The following is a 19,211-nucleotide window of genomic DNA, read 5'->3' on the forward strand; positions in this document are numbered from 1 at the left end:
AAGAAAAAAATGCATTGTAACATATCCATCCCTAGCCCCCTAAAAGATGTAAGCGACATTTTTTTTTCAAAATTTTCTTTTTGACGCAGAAATGTTCCTGGAGCTTCTACATGGATTTCAGCATCAAAAATAAATTTTTGAAAAAAATTTCGCTTACGAAGAGTAAATTTTTGGCGAACTATATGGATTTGAGTTGCAATATTTTACCAGGTGATTCGATGTGGGGGTAAAATAAATTTGCATCAAAAGTCTATTTTGAAAAAAAAATGGCACATAGGATAATTTTGGGCCAAGAGATCGATACCTTCTCAATTAAGAGGACAATAGCTGAATCCCCCTTATACTTTCAGTTTATTGAACCAAGTGGAAAGAATCCGTGTCAGATTGATTGTTTGTTGGCATCGGTGGATTAATGTGAAAAACAAGGTTCGCTGCGCTTCAGGGTACATGCAATTGCCGCCAAAGTATTGTGAGATTGCCTTCAATCATTGCAGGGTATTGCGTCTGCGAAAGACGTTTACATACACATAGTTTTGGTCTTCGGTCACAGTAGTTAATTAGGTAAAAGAGTCTAGCCATTGCGCGGACATATCTCAATGTTTTGTTGGACCAGTAGCTTTCCACGAACTGCGATCGAGCTCTTTTAGGCCAGGCTTCTATACTTCGGGACATATTGCATGTACAAAATCAATGGATGAAGACAGAAGCAAGCGAAAGGCGAAAACTGAGCAAGAGTTCCAGAGAGCTTCCTTAATTGTTCGTATATATTCAAATTTATAAATTATACTGTTTTGAAACTTGCGCCTACAAGTATGCAAAAATTGATACTTAAGCAATTTTTGTTATATATACTTATGCAATTCTCAACCAGCTCATCCTAACACATCATCCAGCCCCAGTACTCTGAAGAATCCAAGCAGTTTCGAGGGAGGTAGAGAGTGTACATCCTTCCGAGGTGTGTTAGCCTTATTTTCGCAACTGCATCGCATTCTAATAGGCGATGCCGTGAGGTTTCTGGTGTCATATCGCAGTACTGACATAAGTCTTCTGCATTAATCCACAGGTTATGCATCCATTTTATAAATCTCAGGTTGATCTCGGAAACAAATGGCGTCTTGTTAATTATTTTTTCCTTTCGGTTGTTTCTACTTTACCTTGGCACATCTTTGATTATATAATGTTCTACCTATCTGTACTATCTGTGCCCCGTTTCTTCTTTAGACAGTTTTTCCTAAAGCTAGGGCTTCTGGTTCATGAAGATATGCAAAATCAGCGTTGATTTGTTTCGATGCTAAGGAAAAGATTTGACTGCGGTCTTACCGGTAGCTGAAATAAAGATATGGGGTCTTCCTGCTGAAGGTTGATCTATGTGGCCTTTCGCCTTGATCTAACCTTTGAGTTCGTTATTCTTTTTCTAAGTTCAAATGCGTTTCTTTCAAAGGTATATCCTGAATTTCTGACCAAACTGTGAGTCATACTAAAGTCTTTTTGGGAACTTAAACCACAAGCTGAGCTTAGCCTTGAATTTCTATACAATTATATGTTCCGGGAGGATACCACTCATAATTTTCCACAAGTTTATCTGTCAGAACTTTGATATTAAATATCGGCTATAAATAAGTTCTTATGTGCAGTCGCATTGTTGATAACGTTGGGCATTACATCCGTAACACAAATGTTAGAGCATTTTAAAATAAAACGGGGCTTCGAACCTGACGGGACAAAGAGCCATTGACCATATGGCTGCCAGTTTCCGAGCCCAGTATAATGTTTTTTTGGTGAAGCTGCAGCGACAAAAAAGAGATAGAATCCGTCAAATACTTCCTTTGCTAGTGTCTCGAACTCCGGAGAAAATGTCTAAGATTTCGGGGTACAACTTATTCGAGAGCCTAGATAGCTTAAAGAAAAGTCCATTGGGCGGTTTTCTGGGATTCGTTAGAGAATCAGGATGGTATAAAGAGTCATGTAGGGATAGTCATAAGAAAACCCTCTTTCTGCGCTTCTGCGCTTCATGTGAATTTTTTTATAGAGTACTCTTGAGTAAGTATTACAGATGACCGAGTGTTGACGACTGCTGTGGCTGAGGGGTTAGAGGTACGTACCACCAATCCACAGGACCTGGGTTCGAGCCGTGGTCCGTGATTGCTCCAAGCGAATATATCTGGTTAATGTATCGAGAGAAGGTTGATATGTGTCTAGGGTGGAGGGTAGGCTTTTATCACACAGGCTAAGAGAACCCAAAGAGGGCTCAGTAGCGTCTGGCAATAACTCCTAACCGGTCTATTTATGGCTCAGTTTCGCCTGCAAACCCCACCAAACCGTTCTTATTTTATTGGGAGTACTAATTTAATCGGCTTATTTGTACTAACAGAATTCCGCATTTGCTACTGAAACTAGTATTCATTGTGAAAGCTAACAATTTGTGCAATGCAAATCATATTTTTAGGCGCTTAGCCTCGTTCTCTAAGCAATTTTTCTTAAGTATGCCTTGTAAACTGGAATTAAGGCTGCAAAAACTATAAATATTCACTATTTTATAGCAAGCAAGAGCATAATTTTGAAAGTAGTACTCCCATTTATGCACTTCACATCCTTCTAGCATACTTTAAGGTGTCATAGTGTATGTACAGCATGTCGGTACGTTATCAATTTGTAACAAGCGCTTCCTACAATTTCCAGCTGCTACTAACTTTTATGTCAATTTTGCCAGAAATTGGCGCGCCCAGAAGTATGCCACAAATTTACCAAAAAGCATACTCACTTAGAATTGTTACTTAAACACGACGAAACTTCATGAAATTAAAAGTTTTCTGCAGAGCAACATTTAATTGCTGCACAACACTTCAAAACAGCTTGTTGGTTGTTGTAAAATCTTGTTAGAAATTTCAATTTGTCACGTAATGATGCGCCTTAAAGTATGCCACATAAATCGCATACATGCACGTGTGTAGCTACTAAATGCGCACGCACAGGCACTGGCTGATAAGTGCTTACAACACGAGTTACCAAACGCTTACAAGTCATAAAAAAAATGTTGCGAATTGTGACTGAGGCGAAAATGTTGCAGTGCAGGCGACAACAACAATTGCTACCATTACTACTGACTACAATGTACTCAGCTAGCAAAAACAACTTACGCTCATAGTCGCATTAGCAAGCGCTACAATGGCCTGAATGCGAGTACAAATGTGGATGAGTGCAAGGAGAGGATTTCGGCAAGAATGGTGAGGCAACACAGAAATTATGACAATGTAACAAAAACGCTGCTAAAGCCGGACATTGTGTGGTTGAGTGAGGCTGGTTGCGGTTTTGCAGTTGCAGTTGCTGTCCCCTATTGACGCATTCTCTCCCTCCCATTTTGTTGCTGATTTTATTGTAAAAGTGATTTCAGCCGTCGTCATTGTTGTTGCTGCCGGCTGTATGTGCGTTTGGCGCACATAAAATGTACTCCAGCAATGGCGGCGGCGGTGGCGGCGTAGGCATCATCATACCGCTTGCGACGCATCATTTTATGACTATAGCCTGTAGGTATGCAACGAATATTTACTGCCGATGCTTAAAAGTGGCTGACGGCTTTTGCAGAGTGCGCATGTGTGCGGTGGAGGAGCAGTGCTAGTCTGTGTCTGTTTGTGTGGGTGCCTAAGTGTTTTTGTGTTTGTGTATAATCCGTGGTGGCAACACTTTATCAGCGGCACAGCATTGTCGCCATTTAAGCATAAAATTGTCGGCTGATAACGCACTCCCATGGACACATGTGTAGGCAGGCGGCATACGCGCTGTTGTGCTTAAACATTGCCACATTACCACTGTTCGGCATTCACAATAGCCAGCCGTACATTGCGGTGTGCGCTTAAGCAGGCTTTTAGGCGCCATGACAACAATGCTGCCGATGCGTCGTTGTGCGCATTAAATGCGTTTGCGGCTAGTTCAGTACTAGCACAAAGGCAGCAACAAAATAATAATGTCACTGCAACGGATGCTGGCACACATAAATTCGCTTTTATATGCCGCCGTGCGGCACCATAAAAGAAGACAATAAAAAAACAAATGGCACGAGTTCGTAAACATTGTTGGGCGTCTAGCAGGGATGTGTGCTTGCGATGGTAGTAGCAGTAGCTTAGCAACGATAGCGGCGACGACTATGTCATAGCGCTCAAATGTAGGCAACAACTACAAATTTATGTATGTACTTAGTGTGATGCTTAATGATAGCATTGGAAGCGCAAAATTCGCATAAATCGCGTTTTCAGCTGGGGCGAGTTTGAGATTGGTGAAGTCGGGCACTTCGCTTTTAAAATATTAAAGGCTAAGAGCAATGTATCTTTTCAGTAGCAATTTAGTGCATAATTTTAGGCGCATAAATTAAAAAAAAAAAAAATGGAGTGCATAATAAAGTAGATATATTACGCCTTAATTTAACTGAAATATAGGTTAGGTTGGGTTGGGTTGGGTTGGAATTGTTGGGGCCCACTATGGACCAATAAGTTAGTTAGTTTAATAAAAATTAAAATTCTTTTTTAAGGCACTAACTAATGATATGGTATTTGAGATGATATTAACGGCATATTCTCGTTTTTCTTCAGCCAAAAGCGAAAGTGACTAAATTAAAAGCAAAATCGTCGTCATTTGAAAAAACTTCAACTACAGTTATTGTGGACAAGTACAGTGACGCAAACAATCGCTTGATAATTTTTTTAAATATCCTCCAGTATAAATTTGTTTGGAAATTTTTTTTATAAGAATTTTGTTTGCGCTTTAACCAGTTCCATAAAAATCAAAAATTCAAGTAATTTTCAATATTTAGAAAAATTGAAATAAATTTCGACAAAATTTCGAACTTTTTGGAACAACTGTAGGTATGCAGTTTTATAGCCCATTCAATTTTAGTATACCAACAATGTGCAGGATAGGATTCGCACACAGTCACAGCGCGGAAATTTAGGCAAAAGCTTGCTTTATAAAATATCTTTTTATTTAATGCAATAGATTGACCAATAATTTAGTTTAGTAAATTTGAGCAAATATATATTTTTTTTAATTGTGATGCATATCTCAAGTCGCTTAAACTAGGAAAATTAAGAAAATTTAAGTCCGTATTATACACAAAGTGAAGTTTAATAGCTACCTATCTAATATCTCATAAAGCAATTAAATTTTCACTGCATAACCCCAGGCGCGCAGTGTCTATCTAACATTTGAACAAAATTTAAATTTAAATTTTATTACATAAACATATTAATTTAATAAATTCTCATAGCACACATTGCCCCGAGTGCAGTATTTTACATGAATCTATTCGAGCCAATGTGAATTGAAATTTTATTTTACGTTCATTGCATAGCTGCAGGCGCTCGTTCAAGCAAGTGTTTTAATTTTAATTTCTTGCCTCAGTAAACCATTGCCAACTTGTGACAGCCATATCGAAAACTCATGCAAACTTATTTGAATACATAGACATGCGAGTGCCAGTGTGTGTGTGTGTGTGTTCGAGCGACTAAAGGTGGTGGCTCATCAAGTTAATGGCCGCCAATGTGAAAGAGACAGTTTGAATTGCAACTGCTTGTTGTTGGGTGAGCGCAATTTTTGAATTGCTGCCGAGTATTTGGGTATGCGTGTGTGCGTGTGTGTGTGTGCATGTATGTGTGTTTGTGTCAGCCTTGTCGCCATGACACAAAACTTTGCAGACATCTCGCCGCATTGGACAAATATGGAACGGAAGCTGTTATTTGTTTATTGGCAGTTCAAAGCCAAATGCAAAAAAGAAAAGGCCAGACCGAAGCGAAATGAGGAGATTGGTGTTGGTGGCCATGGAAAGTCGATAAAAATTCGAGTAAGAGAAAATAAGAACTGAGTATGAGTAGGAAAATATTAGATCCGAATAGATAAAGCCATGAAATTGAGTAAGTACACTGTGAGCGAAAATGTTAGTGTGAGTGAATGTGTCACGGTGTGGATGGCCGCCAGCCAGAAGCCATCGACTGTTTCGGAGTAAATGAAGTAAATTTAAATGGTGAGTTAATATTCCAGAAAGACTGAAGGTACATATGTATGTATATGGATTCATACATAATTAAAAACTGAGTAGATTACAAGAGAGTGATGCCAAAATTATGCCTTTTCTAGGTACAGATATGGAAAAGAACGCAGTAGGTGCGACCACTATGGATTAATCTTCAAGGGTTTCATTGGCAAAAGTTTTTAGCCTTTGTGGCTATTTGATGCAAAAGTTTTTACAAAAATTTTCATTTCATTAAAATTTATTTTCCCTATTGGGATTTAACACACTCAACGAACGGAAATGAGTTCAACTGCTGCAGTCGTCTTGTCAATTTTTTTTTTTTTGCGACACCGGATACGTGCATTAAAATCTGTTTACGATTGGTGCGACGCCGGTTGGCTGGCGAGTAAATTTGTTTGTGACTTTTTTAATTTGCTGGTGGGACAGTCCAATTGTGTTACGTCAAATTTAGTATGGCATTCCTGCAGTAAAATTGCTATAAATGAGTGAAAATAATAAGTAATTTTTAAGCAAAAAACATAATCGACTTAAATTTTCTTATAAAAATTTAGGAGTACCGTTAATTTCTTCATGATCCAATGATGGGATCTGCATTGGTATTGGACCACCTTTGAGGCATCACCTTTCCGATAGAAAAAGCATTATCGAAATCGGTTGACAAATTGATAACCTTCTCCTTTTTGAAGTCGCGTAAAAATATGAATTATTTTTTTTTCATTTTAAATGATAAGTTAATAAGACTAATTGTAATTTGAACATTTTTTAATATGTATATTTTTTTAAAAATTTAAAAGTTAATTTTGTATGAAAATTTAGAAATATATTTTATTTTATTTTAAATAAAAAAACATGTTTGCTTTTTTTGCCTAACAACATTTAATATTCAACAATTTTATTGAGCTTGCGGCCGTTTTTAGTTTGGGGAAAAAACAAAAAAAATACATTTAATTTTTAAAGTTTAAATAAAATATTTTAATAAACATAAGCTTAAAAGAAACTAACCAAATTTGTTAAAACAAAATAAATATTTTAGTGACAATAAAAATTAAATTTTAAGTTTTTAAAAAATTTCAAAATTTTAGTTCCTAATTTTTTATGTATTTATGAATTAAACCAAATTTTTAGATGCTTTCATCGCCTTAATTTGTAAAAGTACTTTCCGCGAAATTTTTCTTTTACATGCAATATACAAATTTGATTTTGCACTTAGGAAATTATGTTTAAAATTAAACTGTTTTTGCCAGTTCAATTGAACTTCAATATTTTTTCACCTTTTAAGCTTTAACTAAAGTTCCGGTATTTTAAATAAAGAAACAAGTTTAACTATTTAACCTATGATTTTAATGATTTTGAAAAAAAAATCTTTAAATAAATTTAACTCGCGTGTTAAATCGAAAACTAATAGAGTATTGGGCGCTAGATGCGCTAGGTTCCAGGGCTTACCTCATTTAAAGGCATATTTCGATGAAATGACTGCTGTCACGACAACTTTCCCAAGGATATTGCGCGAAAAACGAATTTTAATTGCTAATTTTTTTTTTTAGAAAAATTAATATTGTGCTTTAATATATTTTCAAATGTAATAAAATTTTTGCGGAATATTTTCAGGCGAAGTAGCTATGCCAGTAGTCATTTTGGCAAATTTTCTCCGCTCGCCCGAATACAGCGGCCAAAATCCATCAGTTGTTTTTTTTTATTATTTTGTTTTAATACATTTTTCGTGCTTAAATCCACACTGACTTGATATGTTTCGTATTTTGCTACTGTAAAAATAAGTTAGGATTTTACTTTTATTTTTCCCAAAAGTTTTTTATTTTGTAAATTGGAACTTGTGTATAAAAACAATAAATTGTTTGGCGATGCTTCAGCTGAAAATTTGCCAAATCCCCTGCGTCTTTTTTCTTCCATTACATTTAATCCTATGCAAATAATTTGAGTAAAAAAATATTTACATAGGTAATATTTAACGAAAAGTTTTTCTGGAAAAGCAGCAAACATGTAAGATCAAAGCGTACTTTCACAAAATTTTACTAGCAACTATTTTTCCAGCTTTCCAAAAAATCGACAAAAGCAATTTCCACTTGCTCATTTAGCCAGCTTAACTTTTGCTTGCGATTACAGGAAATAGTTTATTGTCTCCTTGAAATTCGTTCTGATTTTTTATTTGGTTTGATATTTCTCTTTCTTTGTTTTTGTTTTTGTTTTTGTGTGCTTTTTTTGGTATCTATACATATTTTTTTTCGAACATATTCATAGTTTGTAAAACATGTGGTTCGTATGCAAAAGTTTCGGGTACAAATCCACAAAAAAATAATATTTGAATTGAATTGAAAAGAGCCCAGAAATGAATGTGGAAAAAGTGGCGCACATTTATTTTCCTAACAAAATAAATACTTTTTGAGGTTGCTGAAAGAATGACTGGATTGTCCATGAATACTTTCGAATAGTTTTGTTTTACAAAATTTCATGATTGATGGTGTTTGAAGTGAATGCGAATTCGCTACGGTAGGAGTATGCACTGAGTTAGAAAAAATTCCACGAAATAGTTAAAAACTCGCAGAAGGTTTAATTGCAGAGCAGATTTGAAGGCAGAGTGGAAAGCACAGGATATTTAAGTAAGTTGACGTTCAGCTTTCACTTTAAGTGCATACATATTATTACACACACACTCTCAAAAAGAAACACAGCGGAAAAAAATACATGGATTTTTTAGCATGAATCAACTCGCAGGATTCGCAAAATATTTTTTCCTTCATGATTATATTCACCTAACTGGAAAACTACTCTTTAACCGGTTTTTGTATTAAATGCGTCGAATCTGTAGGATCCACAAGCAGTTATACCTTCAGATCTGATTTTTAGGTTGTGCCACTTTTGAAGAGAGTTTTAAGTAGCTAAAAAAATTATCAAAAATCAACAGTAGCTTATAGCTACTTGAGAGTTGCACTTTATTATACTAAAATTGAGTGAGCTACAAAACTGCATACTCAAAAAAAAATTTTGTTTGAAAGTTGAAAATTTTATTGAAAATTTGTCGAATTTTGCTAAATTTTTTAAATAATTAATCCTTTTATGCAGACTGAACTATATTTCTATTAAAAATTAACAAAAAAAATTTATTTCGAAAAACATTGCAAATATTAAAAAAACACTGTACGGAAACATATTGTGGTGAGTGTTTGTAAATAAGAGAAATTTCATAGCAATCCACTGCTGAGTAACTCAAGGCGCTAGCTTAGGCTGTACAAGTAATTTTACTTTCTTAAAATTTTGCTAAAACTCAGATTGTGATAAGATCACTTATTTTCCCTGATTATAATTTTTTTTTTAACAATAATGCCGCTAATAAGTTGGAATGATTTTTAGCTTACAAGCCCAGCGTGTACCCAATCATAAAACACAAGAAAAATTTTTAGTATTAAACCTTTTTGGTTTACCCTTTTAGTGAACGAACCCCTGTCACGCCGCTTGACATCAATTTGTCATTCACACATTCAATCATTGACTGTGTAACTATATAGTTATAAATATGTAGATATGTATGCATTTAAATTACATATGTATGCATACACTCCAACTCTAATTGAGCTATGTAATTAAAAGTTGAAGTGTTTTGATCAAAAAAGCCCTCGTAGGCTAGCCAACGAATGTGGCTGCCTTAGGCGGCAATTGGTGGTGGAAAATTTTAAATAAATGTCAGCGGAAATAAAAGCTTATTTGCATTTACACAGGCATGTATTTATTATTTATCGAAATTTGCATGATTTTTCAAACGCATTTTTTTTTGCACGCTTGATTAGTAAGTGGCAATAGTTTGTTCGCACTGTGGGGAGTCAAGTGTTTTGCGGCATAAGTACGGAAAGTGGCGAGGCAGGGTTGCTTTTAGTTATTTAATTTGCGCATTTCAGAAGGCCGACAATGGCCTGGTGGCAAAATCTGGCAAATGTGAATAATTGAATAGTGTTTTTGCAAGCAATTGCTAGAAGTGGCTGTTGTATTTAGTGTAAAGCATAGCTGAGAAATTAGTCGTTTTTCACGTTGCTCTGATTTCGGATTTGAGGGTTAATTTGAAGGCAGTTTTGTTTTTTTTTTTTAATTATCAATGGGGTATGCAAACCTGCTGTGAACCAAGATGCCAAATAATTCGAGTGGTTAAGTATAATATTTGGCTGAACCTTGTATTGCCTTAATTATTCATATAGAGGTTTTCGAAAAATACCTTTGGCTCAGCGCTTTAAAACTGCTACATGAGGTAAAATATTTTAACAAAAATTTTGTTTTCATAATTAGTTAAATTAAATTTATTGGCTATTTTTCAAATATATATTTCTTTATTATTTGAATAGGTGGCAAACCTATTTGAAAATGTGTTTGATTTACGTTAAAAAAAAAGAATTCTAGAAATCGTTTAACGTGGTCCAAAGTCATGCGGCAACATACATAAAGAAAATATTTCGACGAATTGATCACCTACTCCTTTTTCTAAGTCGGTTAAAAAATGAAAATGAATTGAAAAAAGAAAACATTTTAAATACAATTTAATCAAAAGGAATATGTTTCCTTTTAAACAATAAAATCAAAAAATTATAAAAGATAAAAATAAAATAAGTTCCTCAAAGTTAAATACATTAAAAAAAAATTTTTCTTTTTAAAATAAAAGTAATTAAATATAAGTCAAATTTAAAAATAAGCTCCTACAAATTAAAACAAAATATTTTTCTTTTAAAAAAAAAATTAAATTTAAAAATTTAATGAAGATTAAAATAAAAAGGAAAAACTTGGACTAAAAAAAAGAAAAAAATATAAGTCCCTAAAAATTAAATAAAATACAAAAATATTTTTTTTTTTAACAATAAATTTTAAATTTAATTTTAAATATTATAAGAAATTCAAAAATATATACTTTTCATTCTTAAACAATAAATAATAAAAACTAAAAGCAAATTAAATAATAATAAATCCGCTGCCCAAATACAACTTGAGTCTCCCGAATAGTATTCCAGTGCTTTGCTCACTCGCCATTGCGACCTTTGCAGCAGCGCGAGCAAAATGATATAAAAAAGATTTATGTCAAAAGAGCTTTTCACCATGAAAGCTGACAAGGGAGGTTTTTTGGAAGACTTTTGTGTTAGAATAAACAAATTATTTCAAACTATCTTGCCTACTAAATATATTTCAATTATCTCAATAAAAACTTTTAACTAGCTTAGCCAGAATTGCCCTGTTGTATTGCAAATATCTCATTTAAAACAAATATTTAATTTAATTATGTGATTTGACATTTCGGGCTTTCATCAAACAAATCCAAAAAAGCATTCGTGCTCATTCATCTTTTCTTTTGCTTGCATCATTCCCTAGACGGAGAGACAACGAGACGCTGAGTGCCTCGGAGTACACACCTTCCGCCACACCACCGTCCATCTACGAGCTGTCGGTGTAGAGGGAGATTGCCTATTTATCGGCCACTTTGCCCGTCCTCCACCATTGGACTTTCACTTCTGTGTTTATGAAGCTGAGCTTGATCCTTAGAGTCATTATTCCCATGTCTGGAATTTTGTTCTATTACATTTTTGGGAAATGGTGGTCTGGGGATGCATTAGTTTACTCCATACGACTTCTCTTTGCACATACCGCCCATATGTAAGAAACATATTAAGCTCCAGTTTCAACTTGGACATGGATTTGTGGAAATAAGGCTTCAAGCTCGCCAACACCTCTGGAGCATTAGAACATATGGCGCTTCTTTACCTGCCGGCTGGGGCAGCAGCAAGAGGTACGCACGGACCGAGTTCACTTAGACTTGTTCACGGCCATAGATCAGTATCCGATTTGACCAATGCAGTGATATTCTTATTTGGTCCATTACTTTAGATTTCTGGATTTAAATCTCTTCTTCCGCTGCGGCCAGCATTTCTTTGATGAGTGCCCCTTTGATACCGCCGGCTATTCTGCACTTGCCAGCGAGAGTAGAGTTCTTCATGTAATTAGAATTTTTTCGTGTTTTCTTCCATAGGAATTCCACGAACAAAGGGCGAAGGGAGATGTCATACGTGGCAGAATCCCAGTATTTCGGCAAGGCTAATTTAAAGCAGGCGGTGCCACGTGACTTGATGAAATAGCTAGAAGACACACTAATTCAGCGCCGCGCAGCGCAGACACATGGTCGGATTAACTTATGGATTTTATCAACTTTTTTCTTCTAGTTCCTCCAGAATCAGTAAAAGTGTTCCATATCTCCACCACGTATGGTCGGCCTTGAGCGCGTGGCCCCTAATCCAGAGAGTTACATCCGTTTTGGAAATAACACCAAGAACTTTAACCTTTTATCGATAAAGTTATCGATATTTTTATCAACACATTTATCGATTATCGATAGAGTTAGTTATAAGTTTAACAACAAATTAATCGATCTCGTTAACCACGAGTTGTTTCGCTGTCTACAATGACCTTAGACTTGAATGTATCGAACGGCCAAAAGTATACTTCAGTTTAACATTTTTGCGTTGCGTTGCAACTTCCAAATACAAAGCACCTATGAAATTTTTACTTTCTTCTCAATTAAAAATACATTTAAATTGCTGCATTTGTTAAAATATATATCTTGAAAAACTTTACTTTTCTTAAATTAGAAATCACCTTCATTCCCTTATAAAACATGTATGTATGAAAATATTTACATACAAGCACTCTTGACTTTACCTTTGAACCTGTCAAGCTCTGCATATGACACCGTTTCTCTTGTATGAATAGCAAGCCGATATACGTATGTACATTAGGGCGCACCAATTTAAAATTTATTATAAAATTAATTTATTATTTAATTTAAGACCACCGCCAAAATATTTCAGAAAAATATTAAGATTCACTTGAGCTGGACCCTTTTCAAAATACCTTCAAAAATCTCGTTATTTTGATTCCGTTGATAAAATTAAAAAAAAACGGTATGTAGGCCAGCTAAAACTATTCTCTGATCTGAGGTAATTTTTAGAAAAACTAAATTTTGTTTATAAAAAAAACGATTTATGTAGGTATTTTCAAATGGCTCACGTAAATTTTAATATTTTTCTAAATATTTCTGCATGTGTCTTAAAATAAAATAAATTTTATAAATAATATGGAAAACGGTCCTAATTTTTTTTTGTATGAACGGTGATGCACCCTAATGTACATACACACATGCATACGGAGTCTCATGAGAGTATGTGTGCATTTTTAATTGCATATAGGCGAGCTGCTATGTGCATTGGCATATATATTCGAAAAGTGCAAGAACTGGATATATCAAGCACATACATATACATATGTACATACCTATATATAAACTGATACGTAGTATGAGCGTAAATTACAACCAGCCGCCTCTGGTCGGTCATACATTCGTGTTCCTATATACTCTACCACATACACATGTACGTACAAAGCACAGCTACATATGCATGCACATTCAGGCATATCATTTACACTGCAACTGCATTCAAGTCACAATTTCCGGGTCAAGGTACAAAGGTCAGTCGTGTATGTACAAAAAAAAAATTAAATTAGAATGAAAAGAAAACGAAGTTACATGGGTATAAAAGCAAATTTTACTCATCGGTCGCGCACAGATCAAAGCATCATTAATTTTGTAGGTCACAGCTGGTGTATCAAGTGACTTAAAGCCGTGTGGAAAAAAGTGAGCGAAAAAGTATTTGCGTACTTGCCATAGTTGAATTTGAAATAAAACATGAAAAGTGGTTGCCTTGGCAATGCTGACAATATTTCTGCTTGCGTTGCATACTTTAGGGCTTGAAGCGTGTAAGAGATGCTAGGAAAAGGCTTTTGTGCTTGCAAATTATTGAAAAATAAATTACTAAAAATTTGTGCGATGAAATAATTTAATAGGAAGTGTATACGTTAGCAAACATAGGTTGATTTTCAGCAATTAAGCGGAGAGATGGTTTTGGTCTTGAAGGCCAAAAGTATGCAGTAATTTTGTTTGTTTTAAATGGCATTAAGATGCCAGAAATTAAGTAGGTCAAACATTTTTTATGCTTCGAGTTTTTGAAATTTTGTAAATATGCAAAAAGCATATTCGTATTTTCTTAAATTTTCCAGCAAAGATACTTGGATACCGGAAAAGAGCTTATTACGTTTTTTTTTTAGATAAAATGGTATTTGTGGCATCATTGCATCAGACCTGTGGGGAATTAGGGGTGAAAGGAAGAGAAGAAGGATCACCTATACTGAGTATTCGAGTTTTTTGAATACTAGCATACATGTATTCAAGGAAATTTCTATTCTGGCAGTTAACACGCTAACGAGGAGATGCTATCATTTCATCTTAACGTCCTCAAGACAGCCGATGCATTGGGGATTTGAGTGCACTGGCCAGAAAAGGCAGCTACCAGACAATTCAGATTTTTGGACCACTTTCCATGGCTAAAACAATTTCGAGCGTTTCGAGCGACAAAATGTCTATCCAACGCTCGATAAGTAGACTCGTTTGTTGCCCATCTATCCAGACCATTTTTAGTCAATGCAGCCTCGGGGAAACCCCGTTAAGGGTGATGCTGCCTCGGCAGTTAAGGTGGCTGTTTTTTAAGCTGTTTACCAATTCTTAGGTCTTTTGTAATAAATACTTCGAGGAAAAGGGGGCATCTTATTCCCTAAAACGACTTGTAGATACTTATTACAAAAATGTAAATCGGACTTTTCAAGGAATCATTATTAAATTAGATCAGTGATTCGGCCTTGTCCATCTATTATTTGGGTCTAAGAACCACTACACTGATATGACAGCCGATCTTAAGAAGAGTGAGAACCATTCCAAACCAACCACCAAAGTTTCTCTTATACTCTCTTTTTTCGGTGAGATCACTTTAAGAGCATCCATCCCAGGGACCGTAACAGTTACAACTTTTATAAAAAACAACAGCTCTTTTATTATTTTTTGATTTTTATTTAATTACTTCTCAGATAACAGTTATTTTTGATTTTTATTTTATAAATCAAAATAACAATTATTTTCTATTTTTATCTAAATAATCTGCAGATAACAGCTATTTTTGATTTTTAAATTATATGTCTTAGATAACAATTATCGAATACTTTTATTTATAAAAATTATAAATAAAAATCAGTCAGTGACTTTTGCTTTTAAAAGTCATCAATATAAGTCATTCACTGACTTTCATTTTTTAAATCATACCTATAAAATTCATTTATATAAGTCGTAGTAAACTATTGTTCTCCAACACCTTCTTAACTGCGAAAAATTATACATGACTTTAATACGTATGACTTAAAAAATAAAAGTCTGTGACTGATTTATATTGATGAGTTTTAAAAGTAAAAGTCACTGACTGATTTTTATTGATGACTTTTATAAATAGGACATATAATATAAAAATTAAAAATAACGTTTATTTGCAGATTATTTAGATGCAAATCAAAAATAATTGTTATTTTTGGATTTATAAAATAAAAATCAAAAATAATTGTTATTTTTTTAATTTTGCACAAGAATTGTAAATAAAAATTTATTTTCAAATTGGTATGTATCACTTAGTTGTAGAACATTTCCTTCATAGTGAATTTTTCAATGACAGTTTTCATCAAAAACTGTTATGTTCGGTCTCTGGTTTATCCTAGTCTGATCGTCAGCCATGCAGTTTCTTGAAATATCACAATGTTTCGGAATCCATATTACTCTAATTAGGAAATTAACAATTTTTTTTTTTGTTTTTATCTTGATTATTCACTTCACGCATGCTTTTTCAGAAAGAACGCGGACGTTTTCATATGCGCGTGATTGAATTTAATATTTACCAATATACAGTACTTTCGTTCAGGTTTATAGTAAGATCAATTTCGTTTCTGATAGACTTTAATAGTTTTCCCCTCATTGTATACTTTATGAATAAAAAATAAGCAATGTATTTTTCTTAAAATTTCAGACCTTTTACTAAAATTTTGTTTTTTCGAATTTTCAGCAGTGGAATCGTGTTGCTCGTCTCAAAGTCTATAATATAAGTATAATAAAAAATAAATTTTTTTTCTTGGAATAAATCCGGTATATTTTGCATGTTTTTTTCGAGAAAATTATTTTGAGCATTTTTTTTTTAAGGTCAAGGAGTAATTGTGGCTTAATGGAAATATTTTTACATTAGCTTACAAAACCATCTTGTTTCATATCAAATTACTGCTTCTGTCGAAAGCGCACTGTGCAGCTTGTGAAAGGACAAGAGATGTATTTTAAAATGCTGTGCATATTTTTCAGATCTGAGCTCAGCGACGAAATCTATTAGAAATAGCCAACTTCATATAAGAAAAAATTTCAATTAGCATGCATTTGTTCAGGGCGTAGAATCAAAACATGACACTGACTGCTCAACTGTACAACCCCTCCGCTTCGTGTAAAACGTTCTTGATACCATATTATCGTAGGTTTCATAGTTTATCACAATGGTCTCAACGGAGTTGAAACAAACGGTCGAACAATTTTCGGAGCATTGTTTTACCCACTCTTGGTTGTCTTTAATATTTTTTGTTCTTTTTTTTAAAGTTTTAAAATTATGCCTTTTCTTAACTCTTTGTATCATGAACGCACTTGTTTTTGCTTTTTTTGCCAAATATCTCATAGAGATTGTTTTTTTTTTTGTGTTTTTAAAGCCAGTAAACTTCATTAAGCTTTTGGTCACCTTTACACGTTTTCTTCCATTTTTTGGTCTGTCTTTGTTGGAAGCAGTATCACCAAACTTGATAGTGACTGCCGATACGAATTTGCTTTTTTAGTGCTGTAATTGTACATTATTTTCTTGCGCACTTCCTTTTCGATTTGCGGCATCGCGAAAACTATAACATTTATTTAAAAGAACAAGGCGGCAATCGAAAAACAATATTTCTTGTTTTCTAACGGCGCCTAAAAAAATTTCATCGATCATCTACTTTTCAATTAATTTGAATTTGAAAGTGTGCAGTTTCTTATCTGTACAGTCCTTATGTGTAGAAAGTAAATAAAGTGGGTAATGGTCCTATAAATACCGCCACCCAATCTCCTCTTGTTAACTCGTCAACTAAGGATTACTGTATTGTTTGCTGCCGGGTAAATAGAGGATTAAAACAGGCTTTAATGATCGGTATGTAACTATGTAACTATGAAAGCTCTCTATAATCGCTCAGAGTGACAATTGGATATATTTATGATAATGTATTGTGGTAATGGCTTAAAAACTCCTGAAAGAGCTTTGTGGATTTCGACTGAGTTGGCAGTCCTTGACCGCATATAAATCTGGGCCCGACTACCAGTGGAGTGTTCAACTCCTCATTTCATTTGGTTGATAGAACATTTTAAATTTATATAGCCAATTTTTTCTTCAGCGTTTACTGATATGAAGTCCGGAGGCAGTATGCGTGAAGAAAAAAAAAAAAAACTTTTATCTTTGCGCCTACATCGAAAAATTATCTCGAAACTTTGCAATTTCTTGGAGCGCACCGTATTTGCTCTTTGAATCGTTTTATTGAGCTCGAGTGCTCGATTTTAAATTTTCTTATTTTCTAAAATTCTAGCATTGTGGAGCGCTAATCTTATATGTATCTAAGTATTATACGAGTATTAGTTATAATACAAAAAAATATTTTTCCACTCACCTTTTACCGTGACGCCCACCGTCTGCAGCACTTCCAGCTTCTTTTTATTCGTAGGCGATTGACCTATGCACTTATAGGTGCCCGCATCATGATAGACAACATCTTTGAGTGAAAATTGACCGGTGGGTGTGGTGAGGCCATGGCCCAGACCACGTAAGCGAGCAGTTACCGGATCTAAGTGCGACCAGCAGCCTAAGGAACCTAGAAGAGAGTGAAAAAATTTATAGAATTTAAAATGATAAGGAATCAGAAAAAAACGAATTTGTAGCGAGTGAAAGAAAGGAGTATAAGTAGCTGAGTTACTAAAAAAAAAAACACTAAACTTAATGACGTACTTTTGGAAAAAAATTAATCCAATTGGACACCAGAATTATTATTATTATTATTATTTTTACTTTTGCAGAGGCCACCGACCAGCAATACTAATTAATTTGGCGCTTAGCTCACAATATGTTTAAAATATATTTTTAATTTTTTAGCACCTAAAACCGTGTATTATATTTTCTAATTCACTTAATTTTTCAGCAATTAAAATTTTTTGCGTCTATAAATTTTTAAAATAGCCCGCTTTCAGGCGCTTGCCCCAAACTTTTTTCCATTTTCCGCAAATAACCTGCGTTAATTATATAAATTTCAATTTTCTAAGCAATTATTGCACTTTCGTTCACTTTCGTTGCTGTTGTTACTGTTATTGTTATTCTATGCAATTAAGCATGCATAATTTATTTTCCGGTATGTAAGCAAAATAATGGATTTCGCAGCAGGACAGAGTAGTGAAAGTGGAATAAAGAAATTTAATTAATAATGGGGAAATTGAAAGTGCTGTTGAGTGCAACCAGCAACGAAATTTCCTAGAATTAAGGCGCCTGTGCATATTTATTATGGATAAATTTCCAAGCATATGAAATTTTAAACATAAATCTTTAAATTTATTTTTGAAAACAAGCGAATATCAAAAGGTTTGTCACCAATAGTGACACAAAAATTAATATTTTAAAAATTAAATGTTTTTTAAACTACTAAATACTTTCATTCCGTTGCTATTTTCGTTCAAATGAAAAATTAGTATTACCTTGTGGACACTGCAACGTCACTGCGCCACCTAGTTGCACCTCCAGTTGACCTTTGTTGGGGTTATGTGATGCCGCTGCAACGGAGACGTCTTGATCGTCTGGCTCGGATGTGACGTCAACGGAATCATCTGGAAAGACAAGTAATAGGTAGAGGATTTTTAGTAGTACCTATCTTTTTAAGCAGTTTTTTTTATGAAATCAACCAATTAAAACTGCGAGGTCATAATTGTTGAATTTACCAACTTTTTTGGAATTGTACTCAATTTCATTCACTATTCATCCCATTTCATTTAATTCAGTTCACTTCATTTTATTCATCCCATTAAACTTCACTGCGTTTCAATTCAATTCATTTCCTTTCATTTAATTTAATTTAATTTAATATTATTTTATTTTGTTTTTGTTTTATTTTATTTTATTTTATTTTATTTTATTTTATTTTATTTTATTTTATTTTATTTTATTTTATTTTATTTTATTTTATTTTATTT

At 34.0% G+C, this 19,211-nt stretch overlaps 1 protein-coding gene across 1 annotated transcript in view; it reads right to left on the minus strand.

Annotated features, from left to right (window-relative positions):
- The window catches only part of LOC118745243, a gene marked incomplete at its 5' end in the record, with an annotated part of 188,160 nt that overhangs the window by 18,308 nt on the left and 150,641 nt on the right, over positions 1-19,211 (minus strand). The window contains 2 exons of the mRNA XM_036478770.1: positions 17,648-17,848; positions 18,720-18,848. Coding sequence (XP_036334663.1) covers positions 17,648-17,848; positions 18,720-18,848 — 330 coding nt within the window. The remainder of the gene's footprint in view (positions 1-17,647; positions 17,849-18,719; positions 18,849-19,211) is intronic.

This window comes from Rhagoletis pomonella, unplaced genomic scaffold, assembly GCF_013731165.1.
Source record: "Rhagoletis pomonella isolate Grant_MI unplaced genomic scaffold, Rhpom_1.0 Rhpom_scaffold_00008, whole genome shotgun sequence".
NCBI lineage: Eukaryota > Metazoa > Arthropoda > Insecta > Diptera > Tephritidae > Rhagoletis > Rhagoletis pomonella.